We start from the raw sequence: 20,834 nt of genomic DNA on the forward strand, positions 1-20,834 counted from the left end.
CAAAGTCTCGGTCGTTTCATAGAAAAATATTATCTACCTCTTATTTATGTGTATGTATTTTTATTCTGTCATAAACCTAGAAGTGAGGAGGTCAGGTGTTCCTGCCTGAAGTTTTGATTCACCTCTGCTTGGAGTGGTTACTAATGATGCCCGTTTCACGATGCATAAGTTGCACTGTTAACGCATGAGTCCCGTGGTGTTCCGGGCATTTGTGTATGGACCAAGGAGTTGAGATGCTGTGCCCTTATGAAGCTTATATTATAATGGAGTTGGCCAGAACTTTATCCTTGCCAAGTCCACTTTTTCATGTATTTCTTAAGTTGGAACATCCAGATCTTTCTTCTCATTCTTTGGTTTAGCTACATGGTTGGTAGTGACTGCCTACTTTAATTTAGTGTTAGCCGAATAAAGGTGGTGAAACTTCTAATGGAGCTGGCATTAAGAAGCGGTTCACGGGGCTGGGATATAACTTAGTGGTACAAGTGCTTGCCTGGTGTTGCAAGCTCCTGCGTTTGATTCCTGGTACCAAAAAAAAGGGTTCCCAGATGAGACCTTTGTAGACCAAGTGCAGAGCGTATACTGAATCTAAGCTCTGTTGAGCTCTTCACTGACCTGGGATAGCTTGGCTGACCCCTTGAACAAAAATTTTCATGTTACTTGACTAATATAGAACTGTTCTGTTACCTTTAAGTACTTTTAAGCTTTTGCTTTTTAAAGAATACTATCTCTTAAACATTTATGCTTTAATATTGAAGTGAATTTTTGTGGTTGAATTATGGGAAAATCTTGGTAAATTGGAATTAACATGTAAAAATAAAAATTCACAATTGCGCAGTTGTTTTGATTGATGTTGTTTTGCGAACCTGTTTTTCCTAGGCATTCTATTGGAGACACCAAAGTTCCCTTCTGTCTTCAGTCCTGTGTGAAACCTCTGAAATATGCCATTGCTGTGAATGATCTCGGAACTGAGTATGTTCATCGCTATGTCGGGAAAGAGCCCAGTGGCTTAAGATTCAACAAACTATTTCTAAACGAAGACGGTAAGAGCCATCTGAAAGTTGCTTGGAGGGGGGAGAAAAGCACATTTTTCAATGTCTATTTAGTTTTAAAGTATTTATTTTTTTGGATTTTTTTGAGATAGTCTTCCTATGTAGTTCAGGCTGGTCTTGAACTCACTGTGTATGTAGATCAGGCTGGCCTTGAACTCATGGCGATCCTTGTGCTTTAGCCTCCTGAATGCTGGAATTAAAGGTGGCTACCATCATGCCTGGCTAAAATGTTTGGGTTTTTTTGTTTGTTTGTTTGTTGGTTGGTACTGGGGATTGAACTCTCGACCTCATGCTTGCCAGGCAGGCACTTATGCTGCTGAGCTAAAAACCCAGCCTAAACATGTATTTTTGAATCAAATGAGAACTGTTCCACTTTTTAATAATTTTCATGAGATTTCTGCAAAATCTATTGCGATAATCACTTTTAAAAATGATTATTTTGGGCATCTCTGACAACTAGGTATAGAGGAGAGGGCAAGGAATAAGAAGTTTACTCTGTAGCCACCAGTAAGGAAGCATCTTGTAAATCTCAGGATGTTTGGCATTTACCGCCATGCAGGAAGGCAGGTGTGAGTTGGGTGCCATGATTAGTATGCTGGTAACATTGCTACTAAATGATTCTCTTTGGCAAAGGTGAAGCAAGCACTTAGTCTTTTCTAGTTATTTTCTTTGCATTGTTACAGGCTCTTATCCTCATTTGGGCCCATAAAAATGTATGCAGATGTGTTGAATTAAATGTTTGGTACTGTGAAAGAAGGCAGAGAAATGGATGACATGTTTTTGTCTGATGGAACAGATTCTAGTAGGAAGTGGTATTTCTACTTCAGCACATTTATAATTTACATGTGTGTTCTGTGCAGCCACTGGGGACCAGGGCTGTCCAGCAGGATACATAAATTAGTATCCTTAGCTTTTTGTAAGCTTGAGACAATACTATCCATCCTGAAGCTACTGGAAAAATGAAGATACCACTATACCTCTCCTGCCTAGATTCTGAACCAACTGTGTACTTTTGAGCCTTGGTTTGGACCAAACCCAGCAGAAAATGGTGTGAAGATCATTTTCACATTTTAAATTTCAAGGGTAGATTTTTGATGAAACTATATACCCTGTAGATGTAGCTGTGTCATTACAGAATTTTTAAAAATAAATTTGTTAATATTACCCTACCTTAAGTCTATAATGATAAATTAAAATTAACATGAGTATAATGAATAAATATAGAAATTATTGCAGTTATGCTCAGTAACAGTAGTTTGATGCTATGATGGATGTGACTGATACTTCCTATTACAAATGAGTAGACACAGTGTTTTATGGAGATGTCAGTTTTGGAAACCATCATCTACCATACAGTGGTTAGATTAATCAGTAAGTAATATCTTTGGTATCTGTTTTTACCAGATGTGGAGGGTAGAGAGCATTGGTCATCCAGAGTTTCTTACCTAGCTGATACAACAGAATAGAGAGGACAGTCCTCTGAAACACAATAGAGAAGACGAGTTAAGCATTGCATTCTGCTTAATGACATCGTCTTACAAGTGTGTGATCGACAGGTGCCAAAGGGTATTTGTCGGTTGTAGATTGTAGATGGCTGAGGAGGAGTGGGGTTAATCCATGTGAGGAAGACGGGACTGACCTTGTTTAGAAAGGATAACATTTCTAAACTTACAAGAGTTGGAGAACATACTGCACACATGTCACTGTGGGGGTAATTAAATGTGGACACTTAAAATTGTTTCCTGGCAGTTTTAACCCTTATAATACACTGGTAACTAATGTACAGTGCTTGGCTCACCCAGTAGGTGCTTATTCCTCTTGTTGAAGTGAAATTTCATACCCTTTGACCACCCTCCCCTCCCCACAGGCCTGGGGAGTGCAGTGTTTTATATTCCTCATGGGAAGTCAACAGATAGGGTTTTTAAATGTGCTGGCTTATTTCACATAGCATAATGTCCTCCTGGCTTGTCTAGATTGTTTTTGTTTGTTTGTTTTTGTCCAGATTATTATAAAATGACATTATTTCCTTGTTCTTCAAGGCTGAGGAGTATTCTCCATTGTATCTGGTAACACTTTTCATTCATCCATTGATGGACACTTAGGTTGATTTCCTCTCTCACCTGTTGTGAATAATGGTTGTAATGCAGGTGAGAATATGGATCCCACCCCAATACTATTCAGTAATTTCATTTCCAGAAGTAGGATTGTTGAATCCAATATAAACAGTTTTAAACCATAGGCTTTAAGTTACATTGTTGGTCTTCCCTTGAAGGAAGCTGGTAGACTAGTTTACCCAGCCAGTTTTTTTGAGTGTCTAAATTATCTTTTTAATTGCAAGGAAATTTTAGCAGCTTTAATGACACATAGTTCACATTCCATATGACTAACCCACTTAAAGGGTACAGCTCAGTACTTTTTACTACATTCAGGTAGGCAGCCGTCACCATGCTGCAACTTAGAACACCTTCACCCCCTTGCAAGACCTCCCGTGCCCATCGACGGCTCCTCTGCGCTCCTCCAATCCCTGAACACTGCTAATGCACTTTCTGTCTCTAGAGATTTGTCTGTTGGGGGAAAATTTCATGTTTCTGGAATAATACAATACTCGACTTTTTTTTTGTACCAGGGATTGAACTCACAATCTCGCACTTATTTGGCCTTTTTGATGGCTTTATATTTACTACTTCATGGTTTTAAGGGTTTGTCCATGTAGTGTTACTCATTTTTGTATTAGTTTGTTGATACCATGGCTTACCTACTTTGCAGCTTAAGGGACAGTAGAATTATTTCCATTTTTAGGCTTTTATCAGCAATGGTGCTGTGCACATTTGTGTGCAAGTGTTTGTGTGAGTGTGTTTTTCTTCTGGTTCTATCCCTAGGAGTGGAATTGCTGGGTTACATGATAATGCTGTTTAATGTTTTGAGGAGCTGCTCCTGTTTTCTAGTGCATGGGGTTGTTAGATACAAGCCTGTCTCAGTATAGGACACAGGTAGAATTTTTGATGAGTTTAAATTGTAAGTTGTGAAATTATATAATTGGCAATAAATATAGAAAGCACAGGATATATGCATATCACTGGTCAGTGTTTTCTTGTATGTTTATACATAAGCATAAAAATAATAAAACATTATTTAAAAAGCAAAAATGCGGTCACATCAGATAGGGGTGTCCAATATTATTTCTAAGATGGTAGCGTTACTTGAACAGTTGAGTAGTGGAGAGCGCATTGGCTGCTGCTGCACAGGCAGCTCTCCTGCCCTGCACAGAAGCGGTACAGCAAAGCTCAGTGGCTCCAGGGGCCCAGCTACCCTAGGAAACTTAACATTGTTTCACTCACACCCTAATGCTAGCTTAGTAACTAATTTACTTCAAAAAGAGTTAAAAAGCTACCATGATAATGGCTTACATTTTTTTAACAGCTCATGTTTATGAGAAGTATTTCTGCATCCAAAAAAAAAAAAAAATGGTACCAAGTATTTGAAGCAATTCTGTTGCTTTTATATTTTACAGATAAACCACACAACCCTATGGTAAATGCTGGAGCCATTGTTGTAACTTCGTTAATAAAGGTAAAATATTGGCATTTTCTTTAACCTAGTGAAGTTTTTATAATACCAAAGACAAAAATGAATCTTGCCTTGTTTATGTAGGATTGTGAAATGCTTTATCTTGATTTAAAAAAAACTAATTTTGGTGTATAGATTTAGGATTTTTATGTATTACAAAATAAAATGTCAATAGTTTCAAGGCCAAATTTTAAAACCAATGACTCCATTCAGTGTAAATCCCAACAGTAAATGTCAGTCTCTTTCTTGACAAAGATTTAAGAAGTCTGCCAAACAGTAGGTTAAGGAGATTAAAGTTTTAAGTTTTTTTCTATTTAAATTTTTCATATATTTTTGTTTCTCTTCCTGTTGGCTTTTGTGCAATGAGCAGATGTTAACAGAATTAAAAGCATTTTACTCTATATTGTTATTTACATATGTAGCAATAAATATTAAAAGTAGTTCATGTTTAAGGTAAAGTACATTTACTGTTATCTGTCTCAAGTCTTTTATACTTTCATGACTCAAACCACAATTTTAATTTGAACTTGTTTCATACGCTTTACTTAAACCATGCCATAATTAAGTAAGGCTTATTCCAATTGAGTTGTATTTCCCATGTTTTGTTGTTTACATTGTATGTTGTTGATTTTTTTTGTTGTTGTTAGCGTTTGGTTTACCTTGTCAGCTCTGATGCTGTTTCATGTTTTCTAAAATGATTCTGTCGTGATAAATTTCAGTATCACACAGTTTCAGACTTCATAATTTTTAATTTATATTTTAAATTCTTAATTATGTTTTGTTTGTATTAAAATAAATGTCATTTGTATTTAGAACATTCAGTGATTTGTTCCTGTCTATTCCAAGTTAGACTGAAACCTAACTCATAGCATTGAAAATGCATGACTAGATTTTCAGTACTGGTTACACAAAGGATATTCACAAATTAATGACCCTGTTGGCCCAATTCACCAAGATTCATGTAGTTTAAATACAGAAATCCTGCCTTAACTTTTACAAGCTTTATATCCTCATGAGAAAAAGCTTTTAACATGAGGAATACTACCTTAAGAATATGTTTGGTTGTTATTTTGGGGCGTAAAGCTGTGGCCCAAATTCTTAGTGTAATGAAGTATATATTTACACAAGTATTTGAAAATATAACTTAATTTTAATAAGCAGTGGAGATTTTCACTTTCTTCACTGTAACATCTAGTTAGTTGTGGCTATTTTACCAAGGAGAAGCTATTCTGAGGTGAAAGAAACCTACAAAAAAATGACAATGCATTTATGTGCAAACTACAGTTCTGCCTTTAGGTAATTATGTAGTATAGCATATTATATAGTATAGTAAACGTGCCCTTATAATTAAATTGAATAAGTGATGTGCTGAAAGTTTCATTAATAATTAAGATCTGAACAAGTAACAATTTAGAAAGAAAGTTACTATATAGTGTGTAAGTGCTTGATTTTAAAAATACTAGAATGATTCAGTACCGTTTTGGGGTTTTCCAGAACAATCCACATACCATGATTTTAAATTTTAAGGGGTTCATAGGCCATTTAAAAATTCCAGCACAGGAACTTTTATGCTGGAAAGATAACATCAGCAGTGTTTTCAGGAAGAGGCCTATCTGAGTGTTAGTGGGAGACTTCCTTACAGTCACATATTAGGTATCATTTTGTCTAATGATTTGTGGGTTTAATCAACTGCATTGAAATGCCACATGTGGGAATTACATGTCTGGTCATCACACATCACTTCATTAGTTTCATTTACCATTTTTGGTCATAGTGCATAACTACATTGAACCACATTAGTGTGAGTATTTAGAAACAGAATTTTAAAACAGGTACCTTGTAAGTGTGGCTCAGTGCCCAATAGTGCAAAAATTTAACTGAGCCCTATCAGCAGATTTGACCAGTAGTTTTAAATTTACAAAAATTTCATATTCAGTAGCAAACTTGGAAATGAGACTTTGGGGATATGACTTATATTTAAGGTCACTTTCTTTGAATTCTTGTTTTGTTTTTTACAAGCAGTATTTTGCAAGTGTTGTTTACAAGTGATTTTTTTTTTAAACTTGTTTGTACAAGTCTTGGAGGGGGAAGCCTGACACAACCCTCATTAAATTGACTCCCCAGAATGTAAAACTTCTTAGAATCTTTCAAAGAAAGAAAGAAAAACTCGTATAGATATCTGATGCAGTCTTTGCAAATTGTGTGATAACAATATTCATGAATGTTTGATGGTTTCAAATTGAATGAAACTAGCCAGAAGGAGTCACAGAAGTTGCTAAACGTGGTCCTCTTACTCTTGTATGCCATAGGGAATGAGACTGAGTAGGCTGTTGTAACAGCAGCAGAATTGGGCTTTGAGCAAATTCTCCTGGTATTTTGTGTTCTGGAATTAACTGTGCCGCATTTAACCTAGTGTTTACTATTTCACTTGATGACATCTTCAACTTAACTAGCATAGTTAAGTTGTCCAGAAAAAGCAAAATAGTACTTCCAAATTTTTAACTTGTACAAAACATACTGATTTATTGGCTTAAAAATTGGAACCATTTTTCAGTGCACTTATGTAGACATTCTTGGACATCAGTTGGTGTTCGTGACCTGGAAGGGAACAGGTCCTTTTTCCAAGGAGCTTGTGTTTGAGTGGCCAAAGCGTGGCTATTTTCTCATAGCAACTAGATGGATATGAGTTCTGTTGTTTAGGTTTTCTTTTGACCTTAAGGCTGTTTGTAATTTTTTTTTATTAAAGATGCAGGGCCTATTACGATATCTTTTAAACAAATTTCCTCATGTTATTCCCCTCCCAAAAAAATTGAGTAGAGTCTTTAGTAAGACTCTTTATTTCATAATTTTGTAGTATTGATATTTTTTCCTTGTAGGATTGGTGGTGATCCTCAGGAAATGGGGGAAGAGGCAGAGCAAGTATTCAAAAGGATTAGCAGATTGTGGAAAAAGGAGGATTTGGACAGAAGGAACCTGTTGCATAAATTCTTAACTACTAAGCTTATAGGAAAACTTCAATATTTAAAATTTTAAACAAAGCTATATAGGTAAATACCTTTTTAAAAACAAATGTCGTTGTATACTAAAATTGCACATAATTAAAAAAACATAAGGGTTACTATACTTCCTCACTTTCTAAATGATGGCTACTAACTTTAAAGGAATATTTTTTGTTGCAGTCTGTTTTGTGATGGTAATGTGTAATTGTTTGATTTAAAGGAAAGAATAAAAGCATATTTGAAAGGAACTCAGTTATGATTAGATGAAATAGTAATCTTTATGTACATTTTTTCTTTTCAAAGGTAAAAGTTTCACCTAGTTTTAATTTTAAAATTGGGAGTCTGATGATTTAAAGTTAGAGGTAGGAAAATGGGGCAACATACTGCAAAATAATCGCGACTTCTGCTTTTTTTGTTTTAGAAGTAGAGCAAGCTACATGACCTTTTATGCTTTATGCCTTTTTAGTGTAGTGATAGTTTCCAGCTTATCATTTGAAGATTTTTTTTTTATGTCACAAGTAGTTTTGAATTTTAAAAAAATGAAGGTTTCTTTTTTCTTAAAACAATTAAATCATGGTCCATTAAAATCCAAGATAAATTTAGTTAATGTATATGTAATGCTCCACTGGGTCACGTAAGCAGTAGCCTGTTAAATCTTTTAAGACATGTTTTCAAGGCAGTTTGTTACTCTGGAGGGACTTTGGATTGAAGATTATATAGTGTTGTGCATTTATGTTTAGTGATACATTTGAGTTTTTTTTAATGATAAGTTTTTGCCAACTGAATTCACTGTTGTGTTTATTTCTAGGGTTAACCTTTGAAAAAAACTAGATTCAGAACATTACTTTTTACCTGTAATATCTGTTTCTAATTGCCCTACCACTGTTTAGCTTTAAAATATCTTCTGTGGCAAGATTAAAACAAGACTTCCTGGGGCTGGAGATTTGGCTCAGCGGCATAAGTGCCTGCTTTGCAAGCTCACGGTCATGAGTTTGATCCTCCATACTGATTAAAAAAAAGACTACCTACTTTTATAAAATCATTTTAGTTACCTCTTTTTGCCTCTTTGCTCTGTGGTCTCTAACTTTGATTGGCTGTAGCTCTGTATTTCTTAAAGGAATCCAGTAGGTTCCAAGATAGCTGAGTCATGTATCAACTTTTTTTTTTGTCTTTTTTTTTTTTTTTTTTTTTCCGGTACCAGGGATCGAACTCAGGACTGCCTGCTTGCAAGGCAGGCGCTTATGCCGCTGAGCTAAATCCCCAGCCCTGTCATGTATTAACTTTAAATGAGCCATTTTTATATTAAAAATTTTGACAGATGTCATTAACAGTGATGGGAATAATTTATGAGTGTTGTAAAAGCAGCAAAGACAGTGCAACGTAGATGCGTGATTTCTTTTAATAGGCAGTGTTGTGACTCAGCGCCTCTATTTTCATTCATAGCTCTTTTCAAAGAATGTAAATTCTGAAACTTAATAGTCATGCTTATAGAATGAAAAATTAGTATAATTTTCTAGCATCAGAACCTGGCTACCTTTTCAAACAAATCACATGATTTGCTTTTTAAAGTCATTTGGTGAATGAATTAAAATTTTTGGTAAATACATTTTGCCTAGTTCAGTTTCTTTCAAAAATATCCCTTCTGTGTTTACTTCAAAAAACTGTTCCAAAATTTAAAGTAATACAGTATTTAATAATGCTTGTACCGTGACCGTCAAACTGGACCAGACCTGTTCTGAGTATATGAAGAGTTAGAGGGACGCTGATGAGAGTTTAAGACACTTTTCAGATGTTTCCCTATGGGCCCTTCTCAGAATACATCTGCCCTTGGGTCTAGTGTCTCTCCATCTTCCCAAAGAAAGGAGTACTTCTTGTGTGTCCCAAAATTTATTACAGTGTATGGTTTAGGTAATAAAAACTACTTGGGCACCCGCAAAAGAGAACATTCTCAAGTACATAGTCAGTAATAGTGAGGGTGCGAATCAGCAACTACTGGTCGTTAAGCCCTGTTGTATTTCAGTCTTTGGTTTCAGCAGATTTGAAAGGATCAGTGTGCTGTCATTCATAAGAGCATTGTCGTTTTTGAGGATAGATTACTGTGACTTTTGACATGTAATGAGGTTGAGAGGAACGTAAAGAACTGCATGACCTTGATGTAGTAAGATTTTTTGCTATATGTCTCTGTTTTTGTATTATAAAGCAGGATTTCATAGCTCACATGTCTGTAAAAATTAAAAGTAGGAAGACAAGTAGTTGCTATTTCATTCTGTCAGTAGAAAATACTCACTGATGCATGAACTAAAAATCAGTCTACAAGGGAAAGAATAAAGGGAACAGTCTCGTAAACGAGCATGGACAATATTAATGTCACTATTTTTCCTTTAACTTTACGGTGAAAAAATTCAGACATATATCCAGTAAATGGAATGACTAGCCCCATTTTAACTTCAGTTTTAGTTTTTGTAAACATTTACCCATCATGAGGTAATGATAAGTTTTTATTTTCAGTTTAGCTTTCCTGGATAAAGAGGATTTATGCTGTCACTTACTTTGTATATGTGTGTGTGTGTGTTTTCCTAAGAGTTGTGCAGAGGAGCTTTTTACTGTAACTTTTTCAAAATTAAAATAACATCTTAATAGTCAATTCCATATATTCCCAAGGTTCATGTAATCTTTCTAAGAGATAGAGGTGAATATGTGTTATTGAATTCAGTGACATTTCCAGGGTAGATAATAAAAACAGGCATTAATGTAATGCCTTTACATTGAAATGGGAGCATTTGAGATGAGACATTCTCTAGTCTACGTTTTTGTCCTATTTATATACTCTGCCTAGGGCATTTTGAGCAGCTTACCCAAAATAGGTTATATTGATAGATATTGATAAATATCAGTTGTTTCTTAAAAACAACATAAGAGCATAATTTAAGCGTTTTAATTTTGTAAAGCCACAAAAAGACCAGATAAGCAACCACAGTCTAGAATTGAAATGGTTTTTATTTTAAACATGATAGCTCAGTAAGAAAAACTGGTATTAGTTTTACAGTATGCAGTCTAGGTCAGAGAATAAAAGTTCAGTATTACTTGTATATTTTACATTGATTAATTGTATAACCAGTACTTATTTATGTGACATCCAGTGCAAATACTGCCATCCTTTTCCAAAAGGTTTTTTTTTTTTTTTTTTTTTTAATGCTTTTTCCAAGGTTGAAAAGGTTTTTGTGGCTTAAATGTTGTTACATATTTTACAGCATTAGGATCTATGGAATATTTTGACAACTGCAACAGTTCAATGAAGTTGGTAATTTCTTCTTTTAATTATTTTTCATTGAACAGCTTTGGAGTTACATTTCTACATTTTGATTTTTAATATAAGAAAACAAAACTTAAAGTATGTCAAAGGATGCTTTAGTGAAATATATAGAAATTGCAATCTGGCTGGTACTAAATTACCTTATTTTTGTTAATTCCTCATTTTGATGAAATAGTGTGGTGGCCTCCAGTTACTGATTTTCATCTGGGCCTGCACTTGTTAAATAAGTTAATTTGTAAGGTTTCACCTGATACCACCCATACCCTGATCTTCTCATAAGTGGAGAACAAACCTAGCTTTATTCAGTTAAGTAATAATCTGGAACAAGTTCCCCTTCCCCCTATGCCTGCACCTATAGTAACATTTTAAATTGGAACATTTTAGATTTTTTTTAAGGTAAATTACTGTTTTTAAAGACTAGTTATCAAAATTATTTTAAGCCTGTTTTTAGAAATTAGAGATGTATTGTTTCTGTTGGGTGCATATCACCAATTAATACGTTTGATTTCAGATCTACAACTTTACTGCTTTGTAAACTTCGCCGAGGTAAAATGAAACCATTTGGCTACTTGAACTGATCTACATACATTACATAGGTTTTTTTCCTAATGACATTTGAAGTAGATAACATGTCAGAAATAGAAGTGATGAAACAATACATCGTCTGCACTCTGAATTGGCATAATGCTAAATGTAATTATAGTTAATTTCTTAGAGACTATGAAATACAACATTTTTTAGTTGAAGCCTTGTTGTACAAGGAGAGATATTAAGGGTAGAGCTTTCTCCACACTAAAATGTATCCAGAATGCTTGCCTATTGTAAAATTACAAAAAATTAGTCAATTTTGCATTGTAACTCATTTTTCTAACTCGATTAATATTGGCTTATGAGTTTTCTAAAAACTATAGATTGTTGAGAATCATGGCACATATATATATAATTTTTTAAGGGTGAAACTTTATTTTAAGTTTTTATAATACGAACTAAATACCATTCGTATTAGCAGATTATGTGCTGGCATGAATCATACGAGGATTTCGGGGTTACTTATATTTAAAATTATGTCATTTTGGGTTGAGTAAAATTTTACTTAAAATAAAGCATTCCCTTTGTAATTTTGATTTTTTTTTTTTGTCCCTCAATATGTGGATGTTAAACAACATGTAAAAAAGTTTAAATAGTAAATTAAATAGTAATAGTAAATAGTAAATACTGCCTAGATTTAAAAGTACTAATGCAATAATGGTAGCAGTTTGAGATCTTGTTATTATATTAGCTTTAAACTTAACTGTGATAGCATATACATTAACATATTTATGTCTCTGATTTCTTTGCAGCAAGGAGTAAATAATGCTGAGAAATTTGACTATGTAAGTGCAGCACAGATTTCTGTTTTGCTGTTGCTTCTGTATTTGCTTTATGTGTACTAATGTGCCCTTTTTTGGCTCATAGGTGATGCAGTTTCTGAATAAGATGGCTGGTAATGAGTATGTCGGATTCAGTAATGCCACGTGAGTCTTGTTTATAACAGCCTTTTTCAGTTGGTCAAAACTCTTCACAAGAATTTTAGATCGTACAATTTTGTTTTCACTCTTGATTTTTTACTTCTCATGTGTATACATGTGTATACGTACTGCTTTTAGAATTAATGTACTCTCCCTTGTTGGTCCTAACACTGACTTCTGTGAATAAATAATTACCTCAAATCTGGTCCTTAGAGAAAAATGATTTCTTAGTTACCCAACAGGAACATTTAAAAATGTTAGTTTTAATAAATTATTCAAAGAAATCCCAAGTTTGCCTCAAATCACAGGGGCTCAGTTTTCTAGCCTGTCGTATACTTCTCTTGTCTCTGTCCCTGGCTAAAACGATTTTTGCCCCTGGTCTTAATTTTGAAATTTGCAAACTACAGAAAATTTGAAAGACTAAACAATGAATATGTGGTATCTTCCGTTTAGGTTATTTTCTGGTTAATATTTTGTGTTATTTGTTTTTTCTCAGTCTTCCTTTTTAGATAAAAATGTATGTGTATGTTTTTCCATGCACATACTGTACTCTGCATGTATTTAGATGAATTTTTTGCTGAGTCATTTGAAGCTCAGTTTTAGATACCATGACACTTCCCTCGAATCACCAACATGCATGTCCTGGGAATGAGGTCATCACCCACATAACCCAGTACCAGGGGCACATCTAAGAATGATAATTTTAAAATATGGTAAATGTTTGTAAATGTGGTAGAAGTATGTAAATGTTCCCAGCTGTCTGCTTATTTAGTGGGTTTTGCAGCTTTTGTTTGTCTTTAATTCATGAAGTAATGAAGATTTATGCTTTACGTTTGTTATTGTGTAGTAATTCCCCCTTAGATCTTTGCTGTTGAGAAATTCTGTTAAAGGGGTTCTTGTTTGGTTTTGGTTTAAGAGTACAGGTCACTTGTTTCACAGAGCAAGATTGACTTGGCTTTTCTTCGTGGGACCACAGTAAATATTTTAGACCTGTGGGCCACCTGGTCTTTGTTGGAACTGCATAGCTCCGCTTATCGCCTTGAGTGTCTGAGTGTTTTCAGGAATCTGTGCAGCTTTCTGTGCTCTCAGTAAGATAAATTCTGTATTTTATTGAGCTTATTTTGCCCTGTCCCCATCAGTTCCTTGAGAATGGGGTCATATCTCCCACTCACTCCCATGTCCCTGTTACCTGGCACATAACTGGCACCTGAACTAGTGTTGGATGAGCTGAACTGTGCACAAAGCACTGCTAATTGTGAGTAGTTAATCCTCTGAATGCACGAGGCTGATGCTTCTTAGAGCCTGGCGAGTCAGCAGGACTTTTTCCACACCCACTGTACCCTGTCCTATCGTCAGAGTGTCCAAGTGCAGGTAGAAGGGGCTGTGCGTGTCACTAATGCAGAGCGTCCTCCTCCAGTCCCCTGCTGCCCGCAGTCTTTGGACTCGTGTAATCTGTCTGCATCCAAGTACCCCTCTTCGTGCACTGCTGCTTGCTGCAGGGATCCCGTATCAACTCTGGATCCTCTCAGTAAGCCGTGCTGGGAGCCAGGCGTGGTCCCAAACCGTACCCTGCCTCTCAGCCCGGACCACTGAGCCAGCCGCTTGCTTGTTTGCTTGTCCCCCTTCCCTGCCTGTCACCTCCGCCTGTTTCCAGCTTCTGCAGCACTCATTTCTGTAGTAGCATCCAAATGGAACACGCATTTTTCCTTTTTCCACTTTCAAAACTGATGTCAGTGTTGCTCTTCTAAAATGTAGATCTGGCAAGTAACTTTGTGCAGTCAGGCTGTTTTTTTGGCATTCACTGGCCTTGACTGGGTCCCAGTCTTCTTTGCCAGTTTGATGTTTCTCCCTTCTTCTCTGTGGACTTTTCCCAGATAGCTCAGATCGTGTACCATCTTACAGTGAAATTCTCTCTTCTTCCTTTCGTAACTTTGTTCTTGATGCATGGAACCTGCCACTGCAGGTTTCCCCAAAAATTTCTTCATCTAGTGAGTCGCCAATATCTAAGATGCGGGTCCCTGCCCCCGAAAGTTCCACAGGGTCCCTGAATTTAAATTAACTGTTTAGTGTACTTTTGGGGAGGCCAGAGGGTTCCATAAATATTCAGTGTATTTTAATGGCGAAATACTTGAGAATTTTAAAATTGGCTACTTGGTTTATAAAATGTGACTTGGTTTCACTTTATTCCTTCTGTAGCTGAGAAAATTCATACTGGGGAACTAACATTGAAATGACTTACCCAAGAGCACGCGAGCGGCCCAGTGACAGAGCAGCGTGTAGCACTCTGCAGTCCGTACTCCGCGTACTGCCCTGTGCTGTACAAGTTAAGGAAACATGCTGCTTCTGCAGAAAGTAACCGGCACGTGTTGTTTCTTCCAGGTTTCAGTCTGAAAGAGAAAGCGGAGATCGAAATTTTGCAATAGGATACTACTTGAAAGAAAAGAAGGTCTTTCAGTTTTTGTTTCTATTTCAAATTATTCCTTGTTTAATAAAATACAATGGTATACACAGTGATACCTCATGTCAAACAGCTCAAAGCTCAAACTTTCCACTACTTAGACAGCAGAGTTAAACTCTGCTCCTCATTGTAACTGTGCTCCAAAGTCGGGCGAGAATCCAACTGGCAGCTCTGCACAGCCGGCCTCACCCTGATCCCGCCTCCGACCCCCAGAGGGGCACCTGTGGATTTTGGGCCTCAGAATCAGTTATCTGATTATTCATTATTCCTTATGGGAAAAAGACATTCAGTTCTCAAATTCTCCAGTGTTTAAACCCAAATTTGGAGTGAATTGCATCTGACAACTGAGGTATCACTGAGAATTCAACAATGGTTTCAGGTAGTTAAGTGGCTAATCCAGGCTAGGGATTTAGCTCAGCGGCATAAGCGCCTGCCTTGCAAGCAGGCAGTCGTGAGTTCGATCCTCGGTACCGATAAAAAAGAAAAAGACAAAAAATAAAATAAAGTGGCTAATCCAGTAATTTGATTTATGAGTTATGAATTAGTTTATCATATTCACTTAAATTAGTATTGGGAAAGGCAAATAAATAATGTGATGTAATTTTACTTATTTAATTTCATGTTAGCACTCTTACACATTAAACTGTTATAAACTGAAATGCTGTATACTTTCAAAACTTAATCTTATTCTTCTGTTTATGAATTTTTTTCCTATGTGCTTATATTTTAAATCGCTTTTGTACTTTTTCAGTGTTTTCCGGAAGGCACAGACATGGTGGGCATCCTAGACTTCTATTTCCAGGTAATTTACTTTAATTGTCTGAGCTGTGCATAACTCAATGCATCACATTTGCAAAATATCAATGTCTCTCAAATTTTGACCCTAAGCAATTGATTTTTTAAAAAAAAAGTTTTGAAGGCTGTTTCATGTCTGTATTTTCTGAAAATTGAAGCCTCAGAATAGAATAGGAAAAGTTTTCTGAAAAATATGGGAAGTGATGTACAGTACCAGAAACACTCTTTTCCTGATTATAAACCGAACTGTTGTAGACTATTTGGGAGAAGCCGCTTCTTTATCAGAGTGGTCATCGTCAGCACTTTGAAGTGTCAGTTTCTTGGCTGACTTGCTGTCTTCTGTAATCTTTGTGACTGTTGTATCCTGGCTTCATTGGTGGTAGGAGAATAATTGCTTGCAGTGTATTTCCATCTGTGTTAAGAGTAGTTGTTAGTGTACCATGGAGCATGGGACAGACTGTGCCTAAGCTCTTGTGTATACACCACCATTCGGAGACCAGGGCCAACCCCGTATTTTCAATTTGGTTTCTTTGTACATATTTAATACCTTTGGTGCCGTTGCTTGCACTGTAATAAGAAGCTGCATAGTAGGCTACTTATTTTTCAATACCTGGTTCACCATAGATTTTCCTGCCTTTTCTTTTGAATTTAATTTTAAACTTTTAGTAACTCTATAGAATATACAAGAGATGTTGATAGTGGCATAGTTCATGGTGCAGTACTACACGGGTCTTCTGCCTAGTGTGCGTTAAGAATCCAGACAGACTGTCAGGCCTGGCCTGCAGTTCTTGTTTACCAGCCATGCGATCTCGTTTTTTAGCTGCAGAGCCCCAGCTTCCTTAGCTAGCATTAGCTTCCCCTTGGCTTGCTTTATCATGCTGAAGATCACTGAGACGGTATGTGTGCAATTCCTTTGCAATGTATGAAGTCTCACATAAATTGTACCATTTTTGTTTTTATCAGTAACCTTTTTTTCTTCCTAACCTATATATAGTTCTTTTCCTCAACTGTCAATTACATTTAGATGTTACTAATCTGTGAAATTTCTGTACTTCAGGACAAAAACCAGGAGAGTCATTTTGGAGAAGGGTTGCATCTAATCAGTGACTGTCCACCGTGTTGTTGGGAGAGTATTCCCAAGATGGCATTTGTCAGATTTGAACAGTGTTGCTTTAGGATAAACAAAATTTCAGTTACTCCTACATGTGAATTTGAAATGGTCACTGAAATTTTAATTTTTAGGGGGCTGGGGTTTTAGCTCAGCAGCATAAGCTGGTACCAAAAAAAAAAACCAAAACAATGTTCTTTCTTTTGGAAAGCTTTTCATTTTAAAGCTTTTGCTTGCCATACTGAACAGTGTAACAAGTAGATTCCATGGTTCTGGAGAAATAGGGAAGAGCTTTTTTTTTTTTTTCCAAGACCGGGGATTGAACTCATGGCCTCACACTTGCCCGGCAAGCGCGTACGCCATTGAGCTAAATCCCGGCGCCTTTTTTTTTTAAGTATCAAAAGGGAAAAGGGAAAAGTAATCAGAAATGACTCCCAATCAGTTATAAATTATACTGTTATAATTCACAGTAAGTTCCTTTGTAGATCTAGAAGTATGACAGGAAAGTGCACAATTTGAGGACCTAGTTTTCTCTTCCTTCTTCCTCTCCCTCCCTGATTTTTTGTTTACTGTTAATTAAAAATGAAACATGAAACAATTTATTTCTTGAGTTTTATGGGTAAATTCGGGTTTGGTGTGATAAAACTATATCTGTTAGTTAAATGCAAAAATTTCATCCTAGTGTACCTGGGCTTTCTCTGTTTTCATTCAAAATGGTTTAGCCAGTCATAGTAAATATCAAATAAATATAAGTAAAGGTCTGAAAGGTAACACAGTTTGGGCTGACCAAGCAAGCATCCTTGGTAGAGCTGTCTTAGATTTTCCTTCTTCTCCTTGTGTGTTGTTAAATAAACATGGATGCTGAGCTTTGTTATGAGTGAAATGCTAGGAATTTTAGCATTTTTTCCCCTAAGGTGGTGATTTCTCATGGAGATGTTTATAATGATGCTGATGTATGTTGCTCTGAAAAATATGTCATGGCTTTTTCCTGGTGTGTTAAAAATAATTATGCTTATGCATTTCAAGAAAGCATTAGGCAGTAACAAGTCCTAGTACTTAAGAGCTGGTTCATGCTAACCCAGTTCTCATTAAAACACCAAATAACTTGAAACAAATCATAATAAATCCTAACGAGGCAAAGAACTTTGGTCTCTTAAAGTGGTTGGCATACTATCAAATTACAGTGAAATCATCCCTGTGGAAGAAATCTTTCATAGCTGTATGAAATACCAGATAAAATAAATGATCTTTGAAGCTGTCTGTAACTTGAAAAGGATGTGAGCCCAGTCTCAGTGCTGACTGACTGTTTTCCCCACCTCAGCTCTGCTCCATCGAGGTGACCTGCGAATCTGCCAGCGTGATGGCGGCAACCCTGGCCAATGGTGGCTTCTGCCCCATCACCGGCGAGAGAGTGCTGAGCCCTGAAGCCGTGCGGAACACGCTGAGTCTGATGCATTCCTGTGGCATGTATGACTTCTCAGGGCAGTTTGCTTTCCACGTAAGTGCTGACCAGTCTTAACTTTCTCCAGCACGAAACTAGTCTGGACCAGTTCTTTTCAAAATGCAGTTTGAACTTGAACTTTGCTCTTCAAGCTGTTATGAATTCTTGAAAGAGAGGCTTATTTTAAAGTTAATTTGTTACAAATTGGTAGGAATAGAGTTAAATTGTCTATCAGATGTCCGTGAGAACTTGGAAGTCTGAATTATATGGAAACTGTTGTTGAGGCTTTCAGCGTTCAAGATGAGTATAGACTGCTTTTACAAAGTGTGAATATTCAGCATTATGGGGGTTGCATACTTCAAAAATCCTTCTGGATCTGAAAGAGGGCATAGTTTCAAAAGACTGTAAAGTTTAGTTAATACTTAAAAAGGTACATCTAGTTCGGGCATGCATTTGTGGCTTGTTGCGTGAACAATCTCGGTCTGTTTTCCTTTTAGCCTGTTCGTGCCGTATCATGATGCCCCTTAAAACTTGTCTCACGTTAGAAATTTTCAAGCATAGTGAACTTGGAAATAATTACAGATTTATGACAAACCTTGTTTTGTCTGTGTACACACTTAACAGTGTACCATTGTTATATAAAACTGACATAAAACACTTGAATTTTTGTTTTATTTAAAACACTAATCATTAATATCAGCATTACATTTAATATCAACATATTTAACATATCTCCTGGATTATTTTATAAATTATGGTTATTTTATAGCTTTATGATTCAGGGTGCTATAAAAACGTACATTGTGATTGGTGTCTCTTTTAATCTCCAACTCTTCCCTCAACCTATTTTTCTTCCTGAAAACACTATGACTTCTATCTCGTTTAATTTCTTTTGCTGATTACATAGGATTTTGTTGTTCTTTGAATTTTTCCTGTAAATTGTTAGATCCAAATCAAGTGGGATTTTTTTGTTTGTTTGCTTACGAAGTTTTGTGCAATACTGCATCATTGGCTTACATTTGTCAGGAAGTACCTCAGAGCCATGCTGAGTTGGTGCATACCTGTAATCTCAGCACTCCAGAAGGCTGAGGCAGGAGGATTGCAAATTTGAGCCCTATCTAGGCTGTTTAGCAAGATACTGCCTCAAAATTTAAAAAAGGGAGGGAGGGAGAGAGAGAGAGAGAGAGAGAGCGCACACGAGAGCGAGAGCGAGCAAGCACGCGCGTGCTCATGTCTGAATGTCAGCCACTAATGAACACCAGCCATCCCGAGGGTACTGACTGCCTTTCATCATAGTTGCCAAGGTCTGCATAATGTAATCTCGTTTAAAGCGTGTTGACTTGAATTACTATTTGTCTTACTGCTGAGAGCCTTTTCAGATAGTACAGTATGCCTAGGAAATCTTTTAAGAACATGTAGTTTCTCATTGTTTACTAGTTGGAAATATTTTTGAAAAATCACTTTATATATAAAAGCAGTACTTTGGTGTAAGTACCTGCCTGGCACGCACAAGGTCATGAGTTCTATCCCTGGTCCCCCAGCCCCACCCCAAAAAAAGGCAATACGTGCATATTTTTAGAACAGTTAGAAAATTATTCAAGAATAAGATGATAAAAATCCACAGCCACACAGTTTAAATGTAACTACTTTAACAGCTTAAGACTGTGTCTTTCAAACTTTTTTTCTATATTCTAATATATCCAAAAACTGTTTTATAGCTTGTCCTTTGTGTTTATATTAAAAACAAGTTGATAAATATTTACCTACTTTTTTTTTTGGCTGAAATTCTCTTGTATATATTGTCATGATCTTTTTAGCCAATTCTCTGATGATTGAACGTGACAGTCTGTATTTTAAAATGTTGACACGAATCTCCATTTTACCGAATTATTTTTAGGTTGGTCTTCCTGCAAAATCTGGAGTTGCTGGAGGCATTCTTTTAGTTGTCCCCAATGTCATGGGCATGATGTGCTGGTCTCCTCCCCTGGACAAGATGGGCAACAGTGTTAAAGGAATTCACTTCTGTCATGTAAGCATACGATCTTAATGACAGTAAGGACCATAGAAACTGAGGCAGCCACTGATTCTTTGTCACCTATTTTCTGTAGTTCACTGACTTGGTGCTCCCTCTGCCTACAGTGTGCTAGTTACTGGATACCAGGGAGAACCTCACAGAGGAACTATAGGCAGTTCCCGTTTAATTGTTCTCACAAAGTATTCCATTTGCTTGATGTTTATATTTTAATTTTCATGGTTGCAATTAATTTGGTTTTCAAAACCAACAAAAAATAGAGAAATAATATAAAATCAAAGCATTTTAAGAATTATAGTTTATTATATCATCTTTAATATGAATATTTTAATATATTTACTACCTTTAAAAATCTTTAAGGAAATATGCAAATAAAATTTAAAAATTTGTTACTTTTGATTAATTCAGTTGTCATCCCAGTTCTTTAGTATTTCAGCTTCTGATTTTTTTTACATTTATTGCTTCCCAGTGTCTATATTAAGTAGTGCCATAATGTTTCCTGCAGACTTTTTCAATTAAAATTCTGATTTTTTTTTTAATCTTTCGTATTTTACAAAAGTTAGA

At 36.0% G+C, this 20,834-nt stretch overlaps 1 protein-coding gene across 2 annotated transcripts in view; it reads left to right on the plus strand.

The window, feature by feature from the left end:
• The window catches only part of Gls (glutaminase), a 70,132-nt gene that overhangs the window by 21,035 nt on the left and 28,263 nt on the right, over positions 1-20,834 (plus strand). For both annotated transcript variants that reach the window (XM_063259454.1, XM_063259455.1), the window contains exons 6-13: positions 877-1,040; positions 4,561-4,619; positions 12,269-12,301; positions 12,384-12,442; positions 14,816-14,882; positions 15,646-15,696; positions 18,119-18,295; positions 20,136-20,267. In XM_063259454.1, coding sequence (XP_063115524.1) covers positions 877-1,040; positions 4,561-4,619; positions 12,269-12,301; positions 12,384-12,442; positions 14,816-14,882; positions 15,646-15,696; positions 18,119-18,295; positions 20,136-20,267 — 742 coding nt within the window. The remainder of the gene's footprint in view (positions 1-876; positions 1,041-4,560; positions 4,620-12,268; positions 12,302-12,383; positions 12,443-14,815; positions 14,883-15,645; positions 15,697-18,118; positions 18,296-20,135; positions 20,268-20,834) is intronic.

This window comes from Cavia porcellus, unplaced genomic scaffold (genome assembly GCF_034190915.1).
Source record: "Cavia porcellus strain 051 isolate PalLab524CR breed Dunkin Hartley unplaced genomic scaffold, mCavPor4.1 scaffold_12, whole genome shotgun sequence".
NCBI lineage: Eukaryota > Metazoa > Chordata > Mammalia > Rodentia > Caviidae > Cavia > Cavia porcellus.